Source organism: Saprolegnia parasitica, assembly GCF_000151545.1.
Source record: "Saprolegnia parasitica CBS 223.65 unplaced genomic scaffold supercont2.33, whole genome shotgun sequence".
Lineage (NCBI taxonomy): Eukaryota > Oomycota > Saprolegniomycetes > Saprolegniales > Saprolegniaceae > Saprolegnia > Saprolegnia parasitica.
This window is the reverse complement of record NW_012156427.1, coordinates 250,645-265,229: the sequence shown is the minus strand read 5'-3', so window position 1 is coordinate 265,229 and position 14,585 is coordinate 250,645. Positions and strand designations below refer to the sequence as shown.

Here is a 14,585-nt window from a genome sequence, read left to right as displayed (position 1 = left end):
GCTGGCCGAACGGTGTGTACGCCTCGAATGGCTGGATCCGAAGGCGCGTTTGATTGGTTGTTTTAGACCATGGACAGTCCATGTCTCATGGCATGGTACATTAAAGGATGTGATTGGTTGAGAGGGACATGCCGCACCGCCACCAGTGTGAAGAGGGCAGCTTTGGAAAGCGCGCTGCTATCGAGATCCGATCAAGCTACCAGCGGGACATATCCGGATTCCGGTTGATCTGTATCATCTGCGCCATCGCAGAACAGAATGGTCAAAAGTACTTGACCAAAGCTGTCGCCGATGCCCTTACCTGTCTGTCTGCCACTTGCTTGATCCATCGATTATTCCAGGCCACCGACCATGTCAAGTCCCGTTGTTGTCGTTGATTCATAACTAGCGAGTGGCTTAAAATGTCGAAGTCTACTCGCCAAGATAAAGAGGCAATGGCCGTGTCACTAGACGCACGACTGACAAAGAAGACCAGCAGCGAGAAGGAAGAGCGCGCCATAAGCATGGAAAGTCCCGCGCGAGGATACTGCGCCATGGATCGTTCGGGCGATGAGACCAATGGCGAGGATCTTGAAGAGTGGGTAGTCGTTCATGAAGATTACGGTCATGCCAACGCACGGAATTGAGGCACGCACAACGCCGACAATATCGCCTCGGGGCAGCCAGAGCTGACCTGGCGCGTAGAGCCCGCGATCGTTCACGGAGTTGTCGTCGCCTTTGGTCAAGTAAAAGTCGACGCCATCCGAGTTGCGCGTGTGGACTTGGAGCACGCGGTGGGCAATCGGGATGTCCCGGTCTTTTACCGTGAAGACGACAGTGTCGCCAATATCAATCTTGGGCTCACTGTTGCCGAGGAAGAGGATGTCGCCACGCTGGTAGACGCTGCCGCTGAGAACGACGACGGCCGGCGACTCGCAGCACGTCAGACCCACGATGCCGCGCCAGAGCACGAGTCCGCTTAAAGCACGCAAAATGAAGTGGATGAACCAGCGCTTGCTCGGATGGCGTCTCTTGTCTCGGCGGCAAGCGACCGATCTCGTCATCGTGTCGATCTTGGCAACGCAAATGCGCTCACGTCGCACACTGTGGACAACCGGAGAAAAGGCCGTGGTATCCGGTTGAAACCAGCTATATTCGATTCAACTATCGATTTCAAAAGGTTTGAGCCGAGCCCGGGCCAAGACAACGGCGCTGTGCGTGTTATCGACCGGTGGACGATACTGTACATTATTTGTCCCAGATCTTATCTATCGCACGGTAGATAGAATTAATACCACGAAAATCGTCTCTACGGGTAATTCTGCTATCGTCTTTGGGGCCGGCCAGTTGCCTCGTGGCTTTCGAGTCCTGTCAGCAGTAGAGAATCTCATCATTGGGCTGGGTTGCACTCGATGTCAGGTACAGCCCACGGCTGTCCAATATGCTCGGAGATACCTGTCTACCTCGATGAGCGAGTATCAGTTCGCTGGGAAGAGGCAGCCTTGGACATTGTGGTGTGGTTGAAGAAGATGCAGCGTGGTACGACGAGAAGCTCATGGACGCTTGGCGCCACCAACACATTGAACAGCAGCGTCGTCAATCTGGTGGCCTGTATCTACATCGAGTCCACGCGTCTCTACACTCGAACTGCAACGCTGTTGAAGCAGTTGGCTCATCCGAGGAATCCAACCAAACGAGGTACTCGCACGTAGGAACGTTGCCATATAGAGTACATCAAGCAGTTGCTCTATTCTCGCTGTGTAAAGGCCATGATGGCCATGAGGCCGACGGCGAGGACCTTGAGGGCCGGGTAGTCGTTCATGAGGATGGTCGCCATACCAACGTACGGAATCGAGGCGCGCGCAATGCCAACGATATCGCCGCGCTGCAGCCAGAGCTGACCCGGCGCGTAGAGCCCACGGTCGTCGACGTTGTTGTTGTCGCCCTTGGTCAAGTAAAGTCGACGCCATCCGACTTGCGCGTATGGACTTTGAGCACACGATGGACAATCGGGATGTCCCGGTCCTTGATCTTGAAGACGACGATGTCGCCAATGTCGAGGTTGGGCTTGTTGTTGTCAAGGAAGAGGATGTCACCGCGCTGGAACGCCGGCTCCATGCTGCCACTGAGGACGACGACGATCGGCGACTCGCCGAGCGTCCAGCCCATGAGACCGCGCCAGATCATGAGCGCGCTCGTGATGACCATGATGAGGTTTAGCGCCTGGTGCGTGAGCTGCCGCTTGTTCTTGTTGAGGCGCCGGACCTCTTCCACCTGCTGCTCGACCATCTTCATCATCTTGGCGTCGTCGGTCTCGGCCGCGGAATCGCAAAATTGCGACCACGTGGCATGTGGATGCCAACCGGACAACAGCCAGCCTATCCGGTATTTAACTGTCTAATTGGATATTTGATATCGCGTCATTTAGTATGAGAGGTTTTGCATCAATACCAGGGATATAAACACAACAAGCCAAGACGACAAGCATAAAGTCGTGTAGCATTCACACACTTTGTTGTATAAATGGATAGACTACCAGTCTAGTGACATGGAAGCGCGATGACAATGTCAGTACGTGCTCTACCGGCGACATCGCCCAACCCAAACCCTACACTGTCGAATTCGAGTCCCTTTCGACGTGACGTGGCACATGGGCAACTTGGCTGACAGAGCTGGCTGGCAGTGCTGATATACGTTCGACTAGGGGAGAGCTCTAGAGGAGTACATCGATTCGTAATGTCGGTTTAGGATGTAGCAAAAACTGTGTAAAAAAGCAAGTCATGGTCTAGGAAACTGCGAAGCAACAGGACAAAGGAACATGTACTTGGAGAGGACATTTACATAGTATAGTACTTTAGCTTGAAAGACTGCGTCATGGTGTGAATGTGAGCTCGACAATGTCAGGCACGTCAATGTGGTCGCCAGACGAGCCCGACTCGTGCGCGTCCCACGCCAAGAGAAGCCCGCTCTCCCAGTTGCGCACCTACGCCATAGTAGAGTGCACATCCTATCACGAGCTGTTCGCTGTACCCAGCGCTGTGTGTCAAAGAGCGGGCACGTGGTGCGGGTTTCTTCGAGTTTCTTGCGGATTTCCCACAGTTTGTCCATGTCCAAGGCCAGCGCGACAGCCAGTTCTTCGTACCTAGGCACGTTTTCGACCTCGTTCTTGGATCCATCGCGCGCCACGTACTCTTCAATGGTCTTGGCGATGAGCTCGGGCAAGTCGACGGCTTGGAGAAGGCTCGAAGCAACGCGGCCGGCCATGTGCTCACCTTCCAGAGTGATCATGGGCGTGCCTACGCTGCGATTGCCGTCGACGATGGCAGTGGTCTTTAATGTACCGCTCCAGAGAATGTCACAGCCCACGGTTTGCGCATTGTACGTCGGTGTGTCCAAGAAGAGATCGGCCAAGTACCTGCATGCAACTACCTAGGCCCCAAAACAATAGAAACAAAAGTTTCTACCCGCGGCGAAGGTGCTCTTCCTTGGGCACGACGTCTGTAAAGTGGAGACGCGACTCTCGAATCCCTTGGGCTTTAGCCTCGGCCTTGAGGTTTGTCTCGGCAAGATCTAGCCGAAGTATAAAGCGGTTCATGGACATCGACAGAAGACGGTACCGTCCCCGTGGTAGCGCAGAAGCCACAGAATCGAATTGGGCACGCGCTTGAGAATGTGCATCCAGCTCGTAAACGTCACCGGGTCCAGCTTGTAGAGCTGACTAAAGTTGCAAAACACAAACTTGTCTTCTGGCACTTCGTACTGGCCGCGCGTCGGGCACGTCTCAATGTCCAGGACACTCTGGAACGCTTGTTTGTGGTCGTTGACAACGAACGAGTGCGGGAGGTAGATCATTTTCTCCACAAACCCGGCGCTGGCGTCAGCAGGGGGCACAACCACCTTGTCGGCCACGAGGTACTGGATGTAGTCGGCCCCCAGAGACCCCGGAAAGCCCAAGTAGGCCATTTGGAGGGGCGCCGGTCGCAATGCAAATATCTCCGTGCGAGCACCTAGATAGAGACGATGCAATGCGTTATTTCGTCTTGAATCATTGAATACCTTTGGTGTATCCGTTCAGGTTGATGAGAATGTGAATGCCGTCATTGTGGATCAAGTGGGCTGCGTCGCCGTTGGCCATGGCGCTTATGTCCTTGAAATGCTCCGCGTCGGCTTCGATCCGCCGACGCCACTGCGATTGGTCCGAGACCGACGTCGCATAACACGTGACTTCAAACCGGGTCGTGTCGTGCAAGCCGAAGACGGACGCCATGAGATGCGCCGTCGGGTGATTACCAAAGTTGGCGCAGACGTAGCTGGAGTAAAATGAGGAATTCTATGGACGAAATTGTAGCGATCGAGCGCATACCCGATTTTGAGCCGCTCGTCCGAGCGCTTGGCGCGGTACCGGACGTTGGTCATCTCGACAAGCGACACGTTGAGCTTGGCGCGCTGGGCAAACCTAAGAAAACGCCTCGGAGACGCAATTTTGAACTAATGGTATACCGTTTGGCGATTTCCAGCGCTCGGGTCGGGGGCAACGCGTAAATGAGTGCATGGAACGGCTGGACCGCCGGCAAGTTGGTGTCAGTGCTCATTTGGCGCTCGAGGAGGACGAGAATCTTCTTCATGTCCTACCATTTATTTCAAGGTCTGGTAGATTCGCACACGAGAGAGTAGACGTACCTCGGAGCGGGATCGCCAGTCGCACACGATCGCGAGCGAGTGCACATAGTTGGCCAGCGCTTCGGGGAATTCGGGCCGCAAGCTCAGTGCCTACGTCGTGATAAACACTCGAAATTAGACCACAATTGAAACAGCAACCTACCTTGCGAAAGCACGTAAGGGCTTCTTCGAGCCGCCCGCCATCCTTGTAGGCGACCGCGAGGTTGCTGTACGTGTCGGCGAACGCTGGCTTGAGACGGATCGCGGTGCTGTAGCATGCGATCGCGTCCTCGAGCCGCAGCAGCTCTACAATCGTGTCCGGCTTTGTTGCGCCCAAAGTTAATAGCACCTTTGTAGGCGTTGCCCATATTGCTAAACGCATCCGCAAACGTGGGGTCGATCGTAATGGCCTCCTGGTAATGCGCAACAGCTTGCTCGACCTTGCCCTGCTCCTTTAAAATGCTGCCAGCACGGTCATGTATCGTGTGTAGAAGGCGTCCAAACAAAGTACCTTCCGAGGTTGCTGTGCGCGGCGGCAAAGCGAGGCATGAGACGCACGGCCGTCATGTAGCAGTGAATCGCTTCCTTGATCATGCCCTTGTCTTTGAGGGCGTTCCCAAGGTTGTTGTACGCAAACGGGTGGTCGGGCTTGAGCCGCAGCGCTGTGCGATAGCAGCTAATCTATCCACGCAGATACGCTTACGACGTCCTCGAAATGCACACACCGCTTGCTCGAGCTGCCCAATGTCGCGCAGCGCGTTGCCAAGGTTGTTGTACGCATCGGGAAAGTTGGGCTCGAGCTGGATGGCGGTTCGGTACGTCGAAATGGCGAGCTCGATCTGATTCGCGTCAAAGTAGCTACTTGCGAGGTTGCCTAACGCAGTTCAAATTCATAAGTCCAAGTTCATAAGTCCAAGTTCAAATTCAAACATCGACAAAATGACAGAGCGACGCGTACCATGAGCTATCGCAAACTCGGGGCGCAGCGCGATCGCAGCCTTGTACGCCTCGATGGCCTCGGTGGGCTGACCGCTTTCTTTGAGTGCGTTGCCAAGGTTGCTGTAGGCGTCGGCAAAATCAGGTGCGAGCCTACGCCACTCCTGTGTAGCCGCCGCGACGAGTTGCTAGGTTACCGAATGGCTTCCTTGTAGTGCGCAATGGCCTTGTCGATTTGCCCGTCGTCTTTGAGAAGCCCTGCGAGGTTGCTCCACGCAATGGCAAAGTTGGGCTTGACGCGGATCGCATTCGTGTAGCACTCGGTGGCGTCTTCGACGAGACCCTGCGCCTTGTAGAGGTTCCCGAGGTTCGAGTGCGCATCGACGAGGCACGGGTCCAGCACGAGCGCCATCTTGTACGTCTCTATGGCCTCGCGCGTCGCGCCCATTTGCATGTAGCTCGACGCGAGGTTGTTGTAGACGTCGGCGAAGCGCGGGTTGAGTTTGATCGCGCGCAGGTAGAACTGGACAGCGCCGTTCATATCGCCAATCTCCTTGAGCGCGTTTCCGAGGTTGCCAAACGCCTCGGCAAAGTGCGGCTCGATGCGAATGCACTGCTGGTTGTAAAAGATCGACTCGGAGAAGTTGCGCAGCTGAAAGTGGAGCGCGCCCAGCAAAAGGAGGTTGTCGGTGCGCGACGCGTCGGCCGCATACAAGTGCTCGCAGATGCTAATCCCTTCCTTGTACCGGCCGCAATTGTACTCATGGTGCGCCGCATCGAGCAAATCTACCGTGCAACAATGAGAGCGGTGTTGGAAAGGGTACGGTACCTGCAAACTGCTGCAGCGTCGATGGGAGCTCGATAGCTTCGGGCGACGCTGACAAGTTGACGGGGTGGATGGCCGCAATCTTGGCCGGGTGCTTCTTCCGAGGCGGCTCCATTGTCCAAGCCGTTGTGCCAGCCGACGGTTTCGAGCCAATCGCCGGGTCGTCAATCGTCCTTCGTATCCTTTCCACGCAACATTTCGCAGTCGTCTATGGTCGGTGATCGCCTGGCGCACGCCTCGTGCCGACTCGAAGTGTACGTTTTCAACTGTGCGTCCAAAGGTCTATCTACTACAACGCGGCGATACCTCGTTCAGAAATGCCCTTGGGCGTTCACGCAAGCGTACATAAATGTAACATTGAATGATGTATTAATACTGTAGTACGCTCAGTTCAAGCAAGGGCATGGGGTTCCATGCCCTTGGTTCCAGCTACAGCGATGCAGAATGAGGAGTGCACAACAGTAAAAGATAGCTGCAAAGCCTCGTCTTGTACAAATGGTGTCCGAGACCGGCTCACAATGTACAGCCACCACGCAACGACGCGGACCAAGGCGCTCGTTACCAGGACAGTAGTATCCCGATTTGATGCTGACTGGTAAACTCAAAACAGGCGCCGCTCTCTTCTATCGCTGCATGGAGCGTGGTGCCAGAAGCCGCAGGAGCGGAGTGCCCCAAAAAGCAAAGTATACAGGAGCGCAAATCAACGTTATATTTAAGGTTTCCAAGAGTCATATCGTCCGCTGTAATCGTGTACAATAATGTAACGCCGCGCGACCTTCACTTTCGTGGACGAAACCAAGCGTCTATTTAAGCGCACGCAGTATGGCGGCGCCGCTGGGCGTCACGCTCTCGTTTCTAGACGCGTTCGTCGAGTCGCACGGCGGGTACGACGTATTTGCGACGCTCACGACACGCGACGTCAACTTGCAGTTTCTCCAGCCGCTCACGGCGACCTCGCAGCTCTCGCTTGTGGACCAGCTCACAGTGGCGCATGCCGACGTCCTGCCCGCACGCTACTACGTCTCGCATGCGTGGCCATACAACTTTCTGGACGTTGTCGAGAGCCTCCACGTCTTCTTCAGCGACAAGCCCGCGTCCGATGCGGTGGTGTGGCTCGACCTCTTTTGCAACTCGCAGCACACCAACACGGACTTTGCGAGCTTGACGCGCATCATTTCGTCGGCCATTTCGTCCATTCAGCGCGTCGTCATGGTCCTACTGCCGTGGGATCGGCCAATTCCGCTCACGCGCGCGTGGTGCGTCTACGAAGTTTACGTGACCGTTGCGTCGCACAGTCACTTTGACGTGGCCATGACCGAGGCCGAGACCAATCGGTTCACCGAGCATGCGAGCGTCGAGTCGTTTTCGACATGCTCGGGCACGTGAAAAGCGAAGCGTCCGACTCGTACGACCCGATTGACAAGGTGCAGATCGTGGCCACGATTCAAAACACGATTGGCTTTCGAGACATGGACACGATGGTGTTTCGCGTGTTTGAAAATTGGATGACGGCGACGCTTTTGGCCAAAGTGGCCGCGACGCCGCAGACGCTCGGGCGGTCGAATTGGCGCTTCAAGCTCGGCTCCTTGCACCACGTGCAAGGCAAGTACGACCTCGCCGAAGCCGCGTTCGAGGCCTGCGTTGCCGCGCGGCGCGGGCTACTCGGGAGCGACCACCCCGAGACAATCTCGGCCCAAGCGCACCTCGCACGCACCTACAAGGCCCAAGGCCGATATGTCCACGCCGAATCGCTCTTACGGCAGTGTCACGATGTAAACCAGCGCATTCAACAGGACGAGTCACCGACCGCGCTGCTTGTACTCGACACGCTCGCCGCGACGCACCAGTGCCTCGGGCAGTACGTGGACGCCGAAGCGCTCTTTGAGTCGTGCTTGGCCAAGCGGAGACGAACGCTCGGAGACGACCATCCAAGCACGATGGTCACCATGAGCAACCTCGCGACCTTGTACCAAGCGCAGGGAAAGTACGAGTTGGCGGCACCGCTCTTCGAGCGCTGCTTGGCGGCAAGCATCGCCAGCGTTGGCCAAGACAACCCAAACACGCTCATCTTGAGGAACAATGTGGCCGCCAACAAGAGCGCAATGCACGACTATGTGTCCGCAGAGGTGTTGTACGCACAGTGCCGCAACGACAGCGAGCGTATCCTTGGGCCCGACCACCCGAGTACGCTCGCTACGCTCAACAACCTCGCGGCGACCTACTACCACCAGCGAAAGCTGGACGTTGCCGAGGCGCTGTACACGCAGTGCCTCGGCGCGTGCCAGCGGGTGCTGGGCGCGACGCACCCGCAGACGCTCTCGGCGATGAACAACCTCGCCGCGCTGCTCAAGATGCTGCCAAGTTTGACGACGCCGAGGCGCTCTACCTCAAGTGCGTGGCCGCCAACGCCGACGTGATGGGTGTCGCACATCCACAGACGCTGACGTCCATGAGCAACCTCGCGATCCTGTACGAACGCCAGGGCAAGCTCGTGGAAGGAGGTGACGAGTCGGAGAGAGGTGGCGCGCCGCCGCGAGGTGCTGCCGCCAGACCACCCGAGCCTCTTGCACACGATACGAGAGCTCGGGTGGCTCTACGAAAGGCAAAAAGACTATATGGCTGCCCAGCCCCTCCTCGCCGAGTATATCGAGCTCCAGAGCCGCCGCGTTGGGACGCCCACCAACGATGTGCTCCAGCGCAGGTGTAGTCTTGCCGAGTGCTATACGCAGACGAAGAACGTCAAAGCCGCCGAAATGATGCTGCTCGAGTGCGTAGCGGCGGCCAAAAGCTTGCACGGGGAGACCTCCCCCGAAACCCTCAAGATCGTTGCGCAACTCGAGTCGTTTTACGCGGCCAACCTCGAAAGCGCCATCACGACCAAGGACTGGACATCCATCGCACACTATCGTCATGCGCTTGAAAGCTTTGGGAAAACCAACGCACTTTGCGACGCGACCAAGCACCAAATGGAGAATTCCAAGCACTTGATGCCCGTGGGGACACCGCGCAAGGTCATCAAGTCCCTAATAGTGTCGCCACGCGCCGACATTCTACACCAAAAACCCTAGTCCTCGTCAAAAGATGCGTTCTATTGAGCGATACATATTGTCAAAAAGCAGAGCAAAGGCTCTACTTGCACGGTTGCGATCGCCAACGCTTTGCGAACTCACACTGTCAATACACGCTAAATCATACCACCTGGTATGTAGAGCAATGTGTAGTTAGCCACGATCGCAGTTGCTCGGGAGCGCCCAGCTCGACGGCGCCACGTATGCCTTGAGCTTGAGCGGCACCGGGATCGGACCGAGACCGTCGTTCAGCTTCTTCTCGATCGCCGACACCGACGTCAAGTACTCGTCCAGCTTGCCGAGGTTGGCCTTGTTGGGGAAGTACCACGAAATGATCTTGTCGTTGCCCGCATCGTCCTTGGTCAAGACGACCTTCCACCAGAAATCCGGCGTCTTGACACCCCACTTGTCGACAAAAATGTCGTTGGAGGCATCCGTAAACACAACGCCGCCGTACGTCGTGATCGGGTGCAGGTCGCGGTAGCAGTCTTCGAGCGCCTCCGTCTTGGCCCAGATGCCCTGGTTGAAGCTCGAGATCTGCGGGAGGATGTTGGTCATGTAGTGGGCTTCGTGGATCATCTCTTCGTCGGTATCCATGAGGTTGGAGGCGACGAGGTGGCCGCGGTCGTAGCCGTTGCCGTACGCCTTTGTGGACTTTTGCTGCTTGCAGTTGGTCGGGAGGTTGGGGTCGTCGTAGAAGCCACTGGGACGCTTGGCGCTGCCATTGTCAACGTCGAGCGAGTACGTCCAGCGGTCGGCGGCGCCCGAGGCGCAGTCGTACGAGAGCTGGTAGCCCGTGTAGTCGAGCGTCTTGTCGTTGGCAGCCGTCGCACTCTTGGGGGCCAGTAGAAATGATACAATAGCAAGCAGGGCAACCATGATGGCGACGGTCGACGACGAAATCGAGACGGTGCAAAAGGTCAAGTGCTCAGCGGGTTGGTGTTGGCACCAAGCGTTCTGCCATACCACGTGGGAACATGACAATTTATTCGATTTCTGAGGATTTTCTTCACTTGCAGATTTGCCCGTCCTCGCACAGGTCCTCGCATCGGATTCGGAGGACAACCGAACACGATGCCACGTATCAGAACCATCTGAGGCGACGCAGTGGATCGCTGGCATCTGGACTAGAAATCTCGCTCCATTGCGTATTATAAGTAGCAAACGGATGCGTTCTGTTTTACCAGTACGACGATTGTTGTACTGGCCTCAAGCAGCTCAATGCTGGCTTGCAGGACTGCGTATCATCTCTGTGTGTACGGCATACTCGCAGTTTGTATGCACTTTAACCACCTATTGTCTCGTCTGGTATTTTCAGATTCTAGTCAAAGGATTTTCAGATTCTCGAGGCGCTGTCCGTTCACAGACGTTTCAAAGCCAGATGCAGTCCCAAGAGCCTCGGGACGGCGTCAAGCGGCCATGCACCGTAGTGCCAATGGTCTTGCCCCCCGAGGTGTTGGAGATCATCGCGCGCTACGTCTCGTGCCCGATAGCGTTCATGGCGCTGCTCACAAGCATCCCTCGCACCGCGTGGACACCGCGACTGCAATGTCTCTATACGTTGACTTCTGCCGCCGGCGTCCGCGTACGCTGGCCGGTGATTTGTCTCGATGACGTGGCGCTCCCAGAAGCAACGTGGCGCTTGCTTCACGGTGCATTATCGCTTCACGTAGAAATTGCGCTGGAAGCCATCACATGCAGTGCCGAGCTACTCACTGCAATGGCGCGGCTCGGCGAACGCAGTATTTCGCGCGTCAAGCTACGTCTTACCAAGCTGACAATGACCGAGTGCGAGGCACTGCGCGATGCGCTCCGCGATTGCACTGCCGTCAAGGCTCTTGAGATAGTGACTGCGACGGACGTCTCCCGACACCGCCCCGCGCTGGACACCCTATTGACTGCCATTTGCCATCCGCAACTGGCTGCTTTTGAGCTTCGGCTCTGCAGCACGCGCGGCCCGCACCGCTTGCAGGCGACATTTGCCCGGTACTTGGCCGAGTGGTTACGCCTCGGACGTGCCAAGAGCCTGCGCCTGAACGACATTGACCTCGACTTGAGCGTCGATCCAACGTTTGGTCCAGCGCTCGCCCTTGCGTTTCGACAGAGCCCGTCGCTTGCCGAGGTTTCGCTCACGCGCGTTGGCTTTTTCCAGCACTGTCTTCACGAAGCCCACGGTAGCACGTCGTGGCCACGGTGTCTCCGAGCACTCTCGATCCAGTAGCAAGCACCCGTGAAAATCTGTATATCATCAATATGTGCACTAGCTAGCGCCAATATAATAATAATGCTCCTTAGTTCGACACAGCAATATCTTCAAGCAAGAGTGCATGATACCCAGTACCCCATCAAGATAGGCCGGCGATACACTAAATGTGATGCTTAAATAGTCTACATCGTGTGAATTGAAGGCGCTCGCAAATGAGCGACCATGTTGACTACCCTGGGCTCCAAGCGATGCTCGCACATTATTGTCTTGCATGCAAGTAAAGGCTAATTGCAGATTTGTGTGTCGATACAACAGCATACCGGCCTCGCACACGAGCAATCAAGAATCGAACCCTCTGATCGTCACACTATTTGGAGTGCTTCAGGTCTGCAATGCAAGTACCCAGGGATAGGGTTTGTAGCCTATACAAAAACATTGATGTGAAGTGAGCTTAAACACTGCACTAAAACGAGTAGCACTACAGTATATTTAACTTAGCTGCGATCACAGTTGCTCGGGAGCGCCCAGCTCGACGGCGCCACGTATGCCTTGAGCTTGAGCGGCACCGGGATCGGACCGAGACCGTCGTTCAGCTTCTTCTCGATCGCCGACACCGACGTCAAGTACTCGTCCAGCTTGCCGAGGTTGGCCTTGTTGGGGAAGTACCACGAAATGATCTTGTCGTTGCCCGCATCGTCCTTGGTCAAGACGACCTTCCACCAGAAATCCGGCGTCTTGACACCCCACTTGTCGACAAAAATGTCGTTGGAGGCATCCGTAAACACAACGCCGCCGTACGTCGTGATCGGGTGCAGGTCGCGGTAGCAGTCTTCGAGCGCCTCCGTCTTGGCCCAGATGCCCTGGTTGAAGCTCGAGATCTGCGGGAGGATGTTGGTCATGTAGTGGGCTTCGTGGATCATCTCTTCGTCGGTATCCATGAGGTTGGAGGCGACGAGGTGGCCGCGGTCGTAGCCGTTGCCGTACGCCTTTGTGGACTTTTGCTGCTTGCAGTTGGTCGGGAGGTTGGGGTCGTCGTAGAAGCCACTGGGACGCTTGGCGCTGCCATTGTCAACGTCGAGCGAGTACGTCCAGCGGTCGGCGGCGCCCGAGGCGCAGTCGTACGAGAGCTGGTAGCCCGTGTAGTCGAGCGTCTTGTCGTTGGCGCTGGCGGCAGCCGCAGTGGCGAGGGCGAGGCAAGCGAAGGCAGTGCGCATGATGAAGCGAAAGGTAAAATGAGCTGGTTGGGTCGAAGCGCCTTGTAGAATCTGGGTCGCGCAAAGATGCAGGAAGATTCTCACGTAGGGGCCGAGTCAACGTACCCGACAGTGTACCCGACGTACCCAACTCAGGTGCGAGTCGTCGCACTTCAACCACCTCAACATGTACACAAAAACAGCCGTGTCGATGGTATGGGTAATATTTCGGCGAGATGCGCACCTTGTCACTACCGCCGTGGTGGACTTCTGGCTTGCTGGCAACTGTTTTCTACCTCAACAAGAGCCATGGGAGCGTTTGGCCAGGCTACCGCGGGCCGCTAATTTGGTACGCATGTGATTCAAGTGTGGTGGTACGTTTTCGTGCGTGCATGGCCCATGTGTGGTCGATAGAGCGATCAGGTCAAGAGCTCAAGTTCAAGCGAGAGTGGGACAATTTGTCTGATAACCGTTGCCAAACGATCATGTATGCTGCGCCATCTCAGAACTTATGGTTTGTTTTATTGATCGGCCACAAGCGATTACCCGACAATTTCGCGCCGCGCATCGTTTTGGCGCCAAAGATTCGCAAACAGATTCGCGGGAGGAAGCGCGACCACGTATTCGTCACCTGCGAAGCTTGCGATGCCGCACCAGCCGCTTGAAGTTGACGCGTACATAGCCCGGCCGAGTCGTCGCCGGTGATCACACCACCCTGTAAATTCACCCTGCACTTTTTACTCGTTGGAGAAGAGGTGAGCTGTGTATAGTAGGTACTACCGGTACCTACTTGGTAGTTTGTGTGCACTCCGTTATTGCGCTGTGTCATACCGAGGCTTCACCAGTCGTCCAGTGTCCCCATGAAGGCTCAGCTATTGATAGAATGCTCGTGGCTGCAAGTTTTGAAGAGGTGAAGGCGCGAACCCTCAAGCATTGGACCCATTCAGTGGTTTGTGAAGGGGACACAGACGTACACTGTGCGTCGTCGACATGATAGCCACCGCTTTTGGCGACTTGGGATGAGCTACTGGCGAAAAGTCTTGCGAACGCCCACCCTCTCCTCTCTTCCATATTGCGAGTTGGATTGACACGTCATGGTAACGTAGCCCACAGTACTTTCTCGAATACTGACAGTGCGTCAAGCTCAACACTGGTTCGGGCTCGAGGAGCCTGACACCGTAGTGTCCATCAATCCACAACCGATTCATTGACAGTTTGTATGTCAATGGCACAGCTTGTGATTGGATGAAACCAGCATCGTATTGGTAGTTTGATTGGTCGAACGACGAGAATGACTCCCGGTAGGATAGTCTAACGCGGAGAATGTATCTACGGTGTATTGGCTTTCAACGTTCATGACCCACAATGAGCTGACGTGCGTGCATCGAAGGCGATGCAAGTTGGCGGGTTTCAATACGCAGCGTCAACCTTTGCCAAGAATGACGACGATGTAGCTACATGTAGTACAACCAATGTCCATGCCAATGCGCCTGCCGCGCAAGACGACGCATTCCGGGTGGCGCGCTAGCAAGGTGGCCCACAGCCGTACGATGAGGCCATATACCGGTAGCTTCTAGGCTTTCTTGTACATCAATGCCAAGGGAATCCCCTTGATCAAAGCTGTCGACAGTCGGCACCAATCTCACGATACCAGCAGAGGAAATTACGGTTTCTACGCTGGCCCTTTCCACCACAGCAACTTAATGTCTCATCACCCC

General features: G+C 55.9%; 8 protein-coding genes across 8 annotated transcripts; 3 read left to right on the top strand and 5 right to left on the bottom strand.

Moving 5' to 3' along the window:
- Nucleotides 1-347: 347 nt before the first annotated feature.
- SPRG_08135 (hypothetical protein) lies at nt 348-1,076 on the bottom strand. Its single transcript, XM_012347100.1, has one exon. The coding sequence runs from the start codon at nt 1,041-1,043 to the stop codon at nt 447-449; it is 597 nt and encodes a 198-aa protein (XP_012202490.1). The 5' UTR covers nt 1,044-1,076; the 3' UTR covers nt 348-446.
- Nucleotides 1,077-1,726: 650 nt separating this feature from the next.
- SPRG_08134 (hypothetical protein) lies at nt 1,727-2,277 on the bottom strand (the record flags this gene model as incomplete). The annotated part of the gene is made up of 2 exons (XM_012347099.1): nt 1,727-1,924; nt 1,969-2,277. 2 exons carry the CDS (start codon nt 2,275-2,277, stop codon nt 1,727-1,729), a joined length of 507 nt encoding a protein of 168 aa, XP_012202489.1.
- A 508-nt stretch (nt 2,278-2,785) lies between these two features.
- On the bottom strand, nt 2,786-6,517 carry SPRG_08133 (hypothetical protein; the record flags this gene model as incomplete). Its single annotated transcript, XM_012347098.1, has 17 exons — nt 2,786-2,962; nt 3,010-3,121; nt 3,170-3,275; nt 3,321-3,394; nt 3,444-3,549; nt 3,597-3,986; nt 4,036-4,289; nt 4,343-4,435; nt 4,480-4,607; nt 4,660-4,749; nt 4,802-4,944; nt 4,988-5,100; nt 5,150-5,319; nt 5,364-5,512; nt 5,597-5,727; nt 5,772-6,360; nt 6,404-6,517. Coding segments are annotated over 17 exons (2,873 nt in total), but the record flags the coding sequence as incomplete, so codon positions are not given.
- Nucleotides 6,518-7,222: 705 nt separating this feature from the next.
- Nucleotides 7,223-8,841, top strand: SPRG_08132 (hypothetical protein; the record flags this gene model as incomplete). The annotated part of the gene is made up of 2 exons (XM_012347097.1): nt 7,223-7,734; nt 7,791-8,841. 2 exons carry the CDS (start codon nt 7,223-7,225, stop codon nt 8,815-8,817), a joined length of 1,539 nt encoding a protein of 512 aa, XP_012202487.1. The 3' UTR covers nt 8,818-8,841.
- An 8-nt stretch (nt 8,842-8,849) lies between these two features.
- On the top strand, nt 8,850-9,490 carry SPRG_08131 (hypothetical protein; the record flags this gene model as incomplete). The annotated part of the gene is made up of 2 exons (XM_012347096.1): nt 8,850-8,901; nt 8,951-9,490. The coding sequence occupies 2 exons, from the start codon at nt 8,850-8,852 to the stop codon at nt 9,466-9,468; spliced, it is 570 nt and encodes a 189-aa protein (XP_012202486.1). The 3' UTR covers nt 9,469-9,490.
- SPRG_08130 (DNA/RNA non-specific endonuclease) lies at nt 9,469-10,347 on the bottom strand (the record flags this gene model as incomplete). The annotated part of the gene is made up of 1 exon (XM_012347095.1): nt 9,469-10,347. One exon carries the CDS (start codon nt 10,345-10,347, stop codon nt 9,622-9,624), a length of 726 nt encoding a protein of 241 aa, XP_012202485.1. The 3' UTR covers nt 9,469-9,621.
- A 464-nt stretch (nt 10,348-10,811) lies between these two features.
- Nucleotides 10,812-11,769, top strand: SPRG_08129 (hypothetical protein). The gene has a single exon (XM_012347094.1). The coding sequence runs from the start codon at nt 10,850-10,852 to the stop codon at nt 11,687-11,689; it is 840 nt and encodes a 279-aa protein (XP_012202484.1). The 5' UTR covers nt 10,812-10,849; the 3' UTR covers nt 11,690-11,769.
- A 372-nt stretch (nt 11,770-12,141) lies between these two features.
- SPRG_08128 (DNA/RNA non-specific endonuclease) lies at nt 12,142-12,912 on the bottom strand. The gene has a single exon (XM_012347093.1). The coding sequence runs from the start codon at nt 12,886-12,888 to the stop codon at nt 12,169-12,171; it is 720 nt and encodes a 239-aa protein (XP_012202483.1). The 5' UTR covers nt 12,889-12,912; the 3' UTR covers nt 12,142-12,168.
- Nucleotides 12,913-14,585: the final 1,673 nt, after the last annotated feature.

Bases quoted from the DNA above. Each gene is read 5' to 3' on its own strand.
- SPRG_08135 (XM_012347100.1), bottom strand. From the start codon at position 1,043: ATGACGAGATCGGTCGCTTGCCGCCGAGACAAGAGACGCCATCCGAGC.
- SPRG_08129 (XM_012347094.1), top strand. From the start codon at position 10,850: ATGCAGTCCCAAGAGCCTCGGGACGGCGTCAAGCGGCCATGCACCGTA.
- SPRG_08128 (XM_012347093.1), bottom strand. From the start codon at position 12,888: ATGCGCACTGCCTTCGCTTGCCTCGCCCTCGCCACTGCGGCTGCCGCC.